This window comes from Branchiostoma floridae, chromosome 17 (assembly GCF_000003815.2).
Source record: "Branchiostoma floridae strain S238N-H82 chromosome 17, Bfl_VNyyK, whole genome shotgun sequence".
NCBI classification, from domain to species: domain Eukaryota; kingdom Metazoa; phylum Chordata; class Leptocardii; order Amphioxiformes; family Branchiostomatidae; genus Branchiostoma; species Branchiostoma floridae.
Genome location: NC_049995.1, coordinates 3,329,242 through 3,340,237, shown reverse-complemented (window position 1 = coordinate 3,340,237; position 10,996 = coordinate 3,329,242). Strand labels below are relative to the sequence as shown.

At 38.1% G+C, this 10,996-nt stretch overlaps 1 protein-coding gene across 2 annotated transcripts in view; it reads right to left on the bottom strand.

The window, feature by feature from the left end:
- Positions 1-3,414: 3,414 nt before the first annotated feature.
- The window catches only part of LOC118404548, a 31,322-nt gene continuing 23,740 nt past the window's right edge, over positions 3,415-10,996 (bottom strand). For both annotated transcript variants that reach the window (XM_035803700.1, XM_035803699.1), the window contains one exon: positions 3,415-4,259. In XM_035803700.1, coding sequence (XP_035659593.1) covers positions 4,181-4,259 — 79 coding nt within the window. In that variant the 3' untranslated portion in view covers positions 3,415-4,180. The remainder of the gene's footprint in view (positions 4,260-10,996) is intronic.

Sequence of the window (10,996 nt, the reverse complement as noted above, 5' to 3'; positions counted from 1 at the left end):
ATGGAACTACTATATCGCCATTACGATATCGGGAAAATTTCTCCGGAAAGGTCCGGACCATTCGTACGATACCTTACCGATAGCTTAGCAGGGGTCCCCGACAGATTCTCGCGCGTGTAGATGCTTCCCGACTTCGGGAAGGCTCATTAGCATATAACGCCATTTGGAAAATTGCGCTATATGTTTATGACTGCAAGCGCCATGGTTGTCCCTACGTTCTAGATCCCTCCCGACATCTCCACAGATATCGGTAAAAACTGTGTGTAGATTGGGCCTTACTCTTTACCATGGTTTGGAGAAGGTCGGAAGCTAGACCATGGTTGGCCGTGTGTGACGGGCTTTAAGTATGTGGAGCTCACTTTCATAACCAAGGACACCGGTTCACTCCTACTATAGTCTGTGTCACAAACACATTCAAACATTTACGTGAAGAATACAGGAATTGTACAGTTTTATTGTTCAAAATGGCTCCGTTTTTTCCTACAACATCAACTCTCCTTTTTGAATGAAAGAACCACATCTGATGGATAAAACTTAGTGACTTTTACATACAACATCCTTCTACACCTATTGCAAAATCCTTGTACGATACTCTGAAATAAGTTAAAGACAATCATAGACGTAGGTCACCATATTATACATAATATACACAGTCTAATACATTGTCGTTGCTAAACGTATTTATCAATAAGCATTGCATGTCCATAGACTATCAATATTGACACAATCGGACTAACAAACAATTGTTAACATACAAAGTGTATGGCACAAACGTATGATTTCAAGTTTACCTCATTTACATATTTGTGATGTCTTACAGTTATACTGTACATTACAGTGACTTTGTTTGCATATTTGTGACATGAAACTACATACTAGCTTTCACAAGTGACTACATGGATAAACTAGGGGCTGTTCCAATAACATTCCAGGGGGAGGGACGGGATTAAAGGCAAATGGAAAAGCCCTATTCATGGATTTCTGTTAACAAAATAATCCAGAAATCTCCCTTTGGAATTTAATGGAACAGCTCGAATCTAGCTTTTTGTATCCATACAAAATACACTAGTCAATACACAACATCATGTTTAAAACAAAACAAAAAAGTTGTGAGAAATCAAGAAATGAACTTTTTTCTATCGTCTCTTCTATCATAACAGAAAACATTCTCTTTCAACAAAACAAAAGAGGCGTCATAATGAACATAAAAATATGGCATGTTCCAAATACTGATACATAACAGTTATTATGATCTCCTTTTGGCAGACAGTTAAGTTATGCTAATTCATCAGACAGAATATGTTCTATACAACTACAAGCTTTTTCTATTATGGAGACTTTGGAAAAAGTCCCACATAAAAGATTAGACATTACTGGATTACTGGAAAATGATTGTTTATAATGGAGATCCCTGATTTGCATAAGCATGGATCAAGATTATCTAGTTATGGACTAGATTAGCAGGTTGAAGCTTGGTCAGATTAATTCCTGATTCATACAAATGTTAGTAAACATGTTTGCCTATTATTTTTCTGCTCATGTCCCATCATGCAACAGCAACTCTGCGTAACCAAATAAGGGCATTACCTGATCACGTGACCACTATAGTTGCCAAAATTTATGGTAGATTTAAGCACAAAAAAAGTTGCTGTTGACAATGACAAAAACAACTAGAAAGGCCGACATTTGCTTGAGAGCAAATACAGCATATTTCAGCCATCTCCCTCCCCATGCAACAATAGACTATTTCAAAATCACCCATTTGAAAAATCACTTTTACTAATGGCGGTTTAACCCAAAAATGAATCTTACAAAATTCCCCCGTTCAACTTCAAGAATGGACTCCAGTGCACCCTATGTGAATTTGCACAATAGACCAGTCCAGAAATACTCCCACTGAAACCTTGGCCTTTTGAATAAGAAACCAAATCCAAAATTGAATTCAGCAAAAAAGGTCCCAGTGCATGAAAAGGTATAATAGACCAGTCTAAAAACACTTCCACTAAAAATTGAATTTTGAATCATCACCACCCGTCCAAACTGAATTTGAAAAAATCCCCCTTCCGTGTGCAAAAAATGGATTCTTCCATGTAAAGTAGAGCAGTCCAAAAATACATCCGCTAAAATAGGACTTTGACATAATCACTGAAGTCCCAAAAATGGATTTAAAAAAAAGCCAATAGATTTTTAAAAAATCCCCCCTCCATGCAAGAATGGACTCTTCCAGCACACCCATTTAAAATTGCAAATTAGACCAGTCCAAAATAACCCTGCTGAAAGACTTTGACAAACTAGAAGTCACCAAAGTCCAAAATATGAATTTAAAAAAATCCCCCCTCCGTGCGAGAATAGACTCTTCCAGCACACCTTCTGTAAAACTGCAAAATAGACCTGTCCAAAAATACACCCACTGAAAGACTTCACCAGTCCGAGGATGAATTTTAAAAAAAATGAACCCCTCCGTGTAAGAATGGACTCTTCCAGATAACACCGGACTCGCTGATTGGCTGTCACCCTCCCCCCCCCCTCTTTAGGATATAGATTCAGGCTAAGTGATTGGTTACCTATCTAATTAGATTAAATAGACATATATGCCAGAAGGTGCAATCTGCAGCTGGGGTCAACGACCTTAAGGTCATTGACCCCTGTGGCTATTGGAAAAAAAATCCCCAAATCTATCATTTTGACGTAGTCTATGACAAAAATTATACATGTGTCATTTGAATGAATATCTGGTGCACCATTTTACCAAAATTTAGGTCATTTGGTTTTAAAACCAGAGCACAAGAGCCAAAAGTGTACTTTTTGGTCATAAAATGGCCAAATAATCGTAAAATTAAGCATTTTGTTGTACTGTATGCCTCAACTGTTAATGAATCCATGTGCGCATATGTCTAGGGCACTCCTATACTAAATTTCAGGTCATCCGGTTCTAAAACCAAGGTACAGGAGCCAAAAGTGTCCTTTTTTGGTCAAAAAATGACCAAAAAATCGCAAAAATAAGCATTTCGTTATACTGTACACCAAAAGTGGTATTGAATTTGTATGGGGGAATTATCAAAGCACATCTGTGACAAATTTCAGCTCATTCGGTTATAATACCAGGGTACAGGGGGCCCAAATATACAGTTTTGGTCTTAAGATGACCAAAAAACCTTAATAAAATCATTTTAAAGGTAGATATGAAAAAAATGAAAAAAACGTCTGGGGATATTGACCCACTCTACCCTTGTGTCAAATTTCAAGTCAATCGGTTCAGGAACAACGGAGATACCGTGTTCCGAAGATTTGACAGGAGAAAGAAAGAAAGAAGAAAGAAAGAAACATTACGAATACAATATATTTCACCATACCTATGGTATGGCTGAAATATAAATACAGAAATCCTGTTGCAGGAGAACAATACAACATAAATGTAGAAATCCATCTTGCAAATTTTGTTTAATATTCTTTGAATGGTAGCTGAGAACAATCAAAGAGGCAAGCAAGTAAATTAGCCTGCAATTGGACACTACAGTACTGTTGTATACTCATATGGGTATGTTACTATGACAAAGAACATTGTTGTCTTCACAAGATAAATATTGTTATAAACTCTATACATGATATCCATATTGTTTATCACTGTTGCATCTGCACACTTATACTCTACAGTTTTCACAATTGCAGAATTTGTCTCTGATAAGAATATAAAAGGCACAGTATCTGTTGACAACTTGACGAATGTACATTGAATTTCAGTTCACTGTAAGTACACATAAGCCACCTGGTGCAGAAATATGAAGAACTGCTAGGGGTCTCTTTTGATACAAAAAAGTTTGGCTGGAAACAAAAATTTCTTTCATCAATTTGACAGCAACATAGATTGTTTTTGGAGTTATAAGTGGGACAATATATTTTTTTCAATTTGTGGATTAAAAAATAATGCAACATAAAGCAAAAAGTAGAGTTCAAATGGAATTTAAAGATATTAAAGACATTTAAAACAATGTAGACCAAGGTAAATGTCCTTGTGTAGAGTGAACATGGGGAAATGACAAAATTCATAATAATATGTGTCTTTTCTTTATATATTTACAACATCCAGTAACAGAACATACATTGTAAAATACAGTATTGAACAAGTGACATGAAAAAAAATGGTTATTGAATGGAATGTCTGTTTTGATAGAAAGCATCACTAGAAGTTGGACTCAATTTCTTTCATCAGGTCTTCTTCGGATTCGTTGTATTCCACTGGAGCCTCAACTGTCGTATAGCTGAAAAATACAAGAGAAGACAAAATCTTAGTCGCTATTCTTCAAACCCAGAACCTCAAAGTTTGGGTTCTAACTTCAACTTCTAAGTCAAGAACCCAACAACAAAGCCCCCTTGCCACCTATACCCTTGTTTCCATTTTAGGTAATATTCTTTTAAAAAATTTCATTCTTTCATGCAATTATGTCACGTAAACAGAGTCTGGTAAACAAAATGTTGGTGGTTAGATCAATATTAAATTTTCTAGCTGCATCGAGTTCAAACGAACTCTGAAACACAGACCGACACTGTTTTCAGGGTTAATGTGACATGGCGGCTTTTTTAGCGTTGACAGTTTTGACGCCGTTAGAACTCAAAACAAGTAAACGTGAGCATTCCTGCGTGACGTTACGCAAATACTCCTCTCGATTGGTGCGAGCTTGCTGAATGAGCTGTTCGTGACATTAGTACTTTAGCGTTGTTTTCTTAAAGGTGTTTGGAATGGGTGCTCTGAAAACATCACCATTCCAAGTAAGGTACCAGTATTGTGTACCTGTACAAAACCTTTTTTTCTTGTTGGACTGGTCTGGAAAAAACGGACTTGAAAAAAATCAGTGGACCAGATTTTGGACCGATTGGAAAGAAAGATAAAATTTAACTGACAGGCGTTCACATGTTTTTAGGCTTACAGGTCCAAGAAAATAAAGACAAAGTAGAGGAGAGTTGACAGTCATTTTTAAACTGGTTTCTAGTCAAACGTTGTTTAACAATGACTATAACTTACTTATAGGTAATTAGCGTTGTTTACAGCAAGATAGGATTTTAAAACACCATTAGTCAATAAGTCAGAGACTCCATCAAACAGATTCCTTTGTACACTAGCAATTAAAATGAACCATTGGATTTTGACCATTCACAAGCTTTTCCAAAAATATTACAAAATTATGAACTGCAAAATCAATGTTAAGACAAACTGACCATCATGTGAGCCAGCAGTCTCTCCGATGGATTGTTCTCACTGATTCATGACAAATTTTTACCAACTTTGAACTGTGCTTCCTGCCACTCCCAATCACTGGCAAGTCTGTTGTCATCTTCCCACTCACATGTATTTGCCCTTTTCTTAATGACAGTGTATTCAAATAGCCATGACACACAGAGAAGCAGACTCTGGAGTTGAAAAGACAATTTGAAAAGTCACTGAGCCATACGTAAGAGGGGGGGGGGGGGTTATGCTGTCACTTGCTAATTTGCTCCTTCTGTCTGCTTTCTACTTCATGAATACAGTATATTTGCTAACTTTTGGCCAGTAACTAACAAGTAACACCTTTTTAACACATTTAATAGGTTTGCTACTGTAGCGTCCGATGACATCCAAGAAGCTCCATCTTAAGATTGGAATTCCGTTTTTCCCATTTTGAAATGTGCTAATATTTTCAATATAAAAGCACTTGGTGCAAAGTCTTTACATATGATTGACAAGTATGATGTACAGTTGTGAAATATGATAATAACTTTCATGAATATTCATTTTGAAAATTTTCTTCCTGCAGGAATTCCTGCAGGAATTCCTGCAGGAAGCGTTTTTCCTGCAGGAATTCCTGCAGGAAGCGTTTTTCCTGCAGGAATGCTGCAGGCATTCCTGCAGAAATTCCTGCAGGAGAAAGGTAAATTCCTGCAGGAAGAATGTTTCCTGCAGGAATTTCTGCAGGAATGGCCTTGACAATGACAGGAAGCATTCTTTATGCATTTAATTTTGTTTTGAAACTGTTAAACAATGCATTAGATTTCATTAGATGTTTCAGACTTGACTTTAACTATGTATATAAAACAGATATATAATGGAGGCATTTTTTATTGTTTTGTTTTCCTAGTTTTATTGACTGTTGCTGGAGATGCCTGGCATTAGAAATAACTGACCTATGAATGAACTTCACTTCAAGAAAATGCATTTCCTTCAATGGCTACTCATATTTTTCAGAAGTACAGAAGCTTGGGCATGGTTACTTCTTTCATTTTTTTCTTTAACATCACCACTTAGGGTTTATTAGTATCTAAGCCAATTTGATTGTACATGTAGGTGCAAGTCAGGAACATAAACACAAAATTCATAAATTTCATGACAGGCCTAAGCTTCCCTTAAAAGTATAAATTCAATTATTGTAAATTGCACATGTACTGTAAGGGTAGGGTGCCCTAATAGGATAATCATTGGAGTCCATAAGAAAAGTACTGTACAATGAAAGTACAGTACTTTTAGTTACATGTTGTGTAAAAACCTTTATCCTATTATCAGTGCCAACCTGATGAAATTATTTTCGGAACTTCCAGTAACTATTTACTGAATTGTAAACTGTAGTAAATCAAATGATACATTCAGTTGGTGGAAAAGTAGATGACATGAACCGCCTTGTTTGCCATGCTGATAGCTGGTGTTTGGGTTATAGAAACCAACCACTGGCGGCTTTATCTCATGATGCACCCCTCAGGGTAAAACATTGATCCTTTATTAGCATATAGCCAGGTGGCATTCACCAGTCATATTTTATGTTGGTTATGACTACATAACACAATATTAGAAGTGTCCCGAGCCGGGTGCGTGGACACCTAGAAATTCATTAAACACTGGTGCTAAATGAATCTTATTTATTAGGTTTTTGATACCTACTGGACAGCTGTGTTTAATGAAGTTCTAAGTGCCCAATAGAAAATAATAATCAACCGTCACCAGATCAGATCAGATCACAGAACATTGATCAATCAGAACAACACCCTGTCCTCATCTGGAACTCTTTACATGCTCTAAAATCCTTGAGATTGGGACAAAGGCCTTTTTATCACAAGAGTGTGATATTATCACCTCCCCTCCCCTTTCTCACCTATCTTTAGAGAAGTCATTATATAATCTCCTTTGCACCTACATGAAGGTGTTTAAAGCCAGCAACAACAATGCGTGTATTGATTTATAATGACAGGTAATTAGAGACTGAAGTGAATGGTAGCTGCCTTATTCAGTGCCTCCACTGGTGTATAGAACAGGTCAGTATTTAACACTGCATAGAAGACTAAAGTTTACCCAAAGAGGTTTAACTACCTTGTAGATCACCAAGGAGTTTAGAATTCTCTGATCTCACTGACCTAACCTAGGTTTTACAGCAACCTTGGAATAGATATAATTTTTTACTATTTGCCTTTCAATTGGTAATCTTTTACTCTTGTCTTGGCTACCTTAGGTCTCTTGTTTAAGCAAGGGGCTTTTATCTTGGTTTCAGACAAAAAGTTCCTGATGATGGGTTTGAAGGCTGATACTGATAGCCAGAATAAAGCTACCATTCCAGAATGGCTATCAGTATCACATCAAAATATATACCACAGGCCTTCTACTCTTCAAAATCAACCAGGAAAGTTTGCCAACACGGAGGGTATTGATATGTAAAATTTGGGGTCCTGGAGTATCTTGCAAATACAAGCAATTTTTGTACTATAGAGCCAGGCGTTGAAAAGCAGAAAGGCCCACAAAATAACAACAAACTTTTTGATAACCAAACTTATTGATAACCTGGGCTTTATCTGGTCCAAAGAACCATTATCTTTTTGACTATTAATAAACTTGAAGCCCGCTATGAAGCTGTTTACCAGTATGATTCATTATAAGCCAGAAGGCCGACATAACCGCATTCCTCTGGAACAAAGAATTTGCCAATACTGTAACTTGAATAAGATAGAGGATGAGTGTCACTTTATTGTTTAGTGTACTTTATACAACAACAAAAGAAACGTCCTCTTTGAAAATATACAAGATATGTTCCCTATTTCCAATACTTGAATACCACGGAAAAAAATTCATATTTCTCATGCAATTAGATCAACCATACATTATTGATTCCATCTGTACTTATATTTATAACTGTTTTAAGAGGTGAGAAGAAGTTGAACTTGTAAATACTGGAATGTATTAGACTATTTGTAGAGGTGATAAGATACCTTTTTTTTAATCAAAATTGTACATTATCACTAGCGCTACAATCTGTACTTAGCTTGTTTGAGCACAAATGTACAATCAAGGTCATTGATTCATTATATAGAAACAACAGGCAAAAGTTTGTTCCAGAGATTATTTGTAGTTTCCAAATCCTATTACATGGGCCTGTATATAAGGCATTCACTTTCCTCTTTTTGGTAATTATGCACATTGTTATGCAGGTTCAAAGGAGGTCAGTTATTGTTAAGGCATGCTTCCCAATTAGCAAGTTGAATTAGCAAGTCCCACAGGGACTGTCCCAAAGCACTGGATGGAAAGATTCAGAACACCTCCCTGAGATCAAGGAGGTTGCTTCTTGCTGAGATATTTCTATACTGAACTGCTTTTGAGCCAGATTAGAACTAGAAGAACTTCAAAATTGCAGAAACCTGAAAATTCACTTCTGGGATAGATTACAGGATTCGAATGGTTAAACCAGATCGGCAAATTAAGGAGTAATAAAAGCTCCTTGATCTCACCAACTTGATCTGGCCCTCTTTCAACCTCCTTGATCTGGCTCAACACTTTTGTTTTGAACTGCCAACTAATGGAAATCTTAGAATTCAGAAAAATGGTAAATTAGGTAGTGCTCTGCATTGCACTTTAGCCAACCTCTCACTTTACATAATATAATACATGTATAATATTATATACCATTGAAGCTTGGATCCAGGTTACATCCAGGTATGTGACGTCATACTTTGTGGCGTCACCCAGGAAAATAAAAGTTTTTAGATAATAATCTTATATTTAGGCCATGTTTCTGAATCAAAAATTTTTTTGAAACAGGATGTGTTTGAAGGCACTTGAAAGGCCATGAAAGAATGTAGCTTCTTACGGTTGCATAAGATAGTATTGTCAGCCTGCAAGATCCGCTTGGAGATTCTGATCATGATAGACAAAGAAGCACAGTGCAAATGACACAGTAGGGTTCGGAGGACACCAACTGACTAGTCTAATTAGTCTGTTCTGTCAACTTTTAGCTTGAGTGGTAAATGTGTTGGGTTCATGAGCTGGCGGGCCCAGGTTAAAATCCTGGGAGCCAGGCACAAATTTTTCTCTTGTGTTTCAGAAGTGTAAGGTTGTGAAGGACGTTGCACTTCTGTGAGGGCCTGCATGCCTTTTTCCGTTAAGTGTTACGAGCCATTTTGATTTACCGTTAATCGTTACCGACCCACTCTAATTCACCGTTAAGCGTTATCGGTATATTCTTCGTGAAGCGTATTGGTCGTTTTAATTCCACGTTAATCGTTACTTGTTATCCCGAATTCACCGTTAAGCATTACCAAGAAATTCTTCGTAACAAGTTATACCCACGAAGTCAAATGCCAGATAGAGCCCCTGAAAATGCAGGAAATGGTGTTTCAAAGGGTCCAGATTTCAAAATTTCTCCGAGCCTCCCGGCCGCTTCGGGTAAAAATATGTTGCGGAAGCGTCGCCCCTCCCCCTCCCAAAAAACCTTTTCACTTAAACAGATTTCAGTGTCCAACTTAGCATAGTTTCCGGCAAAATTTTCTCATCGAATGCAGAAAATGAGGTTTCTCCAGACCTCCCTTGCAACGGCTTGCGGCTTTGGTGCTCACGACGACCTGGCGAAAACAATTGTTTCAGGGGCGTTGGCCCAAAAAATTTTCTCTTTAATAAAATGTCATTTGATTTACCTTCGTTGGCCAGCAAAATTTGTCCTTCAAAATGCAGTAAATGGCGTTTCAGACGGTCCAGACTTTTAAATTTCCCCGGACTTGTCTGGCAATTTCTCGTGCCGTCCGAGCTTGAAATGGTAAAAATATGTCGGAGGCCGGAGGTCAATTGCTACAACCATGTGTAATTTTGATGAAAATTTCATTATTCTGTCAGCAAAATTTGCCGGAAAATGCAGGAAATAGCATTTCAGAGGGCCATGATTTAAAAAAATTTCCCAGGGAGCATACCCCCTACCCCCATACGATGCGTTGCGCCTTCGGCGCTCCATGTGCTGAAAATTTTGTCAGCAATAGTCCCCCCCAGCCTACAAGAAACTGCTGTTGCCGCCTCTGGTGGGAGCACTGACCCAGGGAAGCAAACGTCATAGACACAGCAGGCATTGTCCCTGTCATTCCTCCGGGCTCTGGGCACCTTTTCCTTCTCACAATGCCATTAGTCTGATATTTTCAACCATCGAGGTAACCTAGTTTAGCGCCGTACAAAGAGGAACGAACGTCAATGTTTACTGTCATGCTTTGTAACCCCTCCTGAATTTACCGTTAAGCGTTACCGGACCTTCTGAATTTACCGTTAAGCATTACCGGGCCTCCTGAATTCACCGTTAAGCGTTACCAAGAACCCCCCATGCAGACCCTCTTCTGTGTCAGTGGGAAAGGTCACATTACCATGCATCCCTTTTTCGATTCTGAACTGAACTGGTTTTAGCCTTGGTACCAGTTTGCATCATAAGGCAAAATACAAACCGTTTAAAACTGTCTTGTTTTTTTTTGCATCACAGGGCTTGAAAGTCATTTTTGCATGCACCTTAGGCTGAGTAGCCTGTGTTTACACAATCTATCGCTGGCTGGGGTTAATGACCCCTCCTAGGGCAGCAGCAATACTATAGGGCCCGGCCGCTAGGAGCGCGATTTTAGTCAGGCTAGTAGCCTCCTTCACCGGCCTCTCTGGGAAGCTTGGCGTTTTTTTTTCGGTGGGAGGGGGGGTCGATTTTTAATCGGGAATATTGCGGGAAAGGAATATATGCCGGGAAAGGAA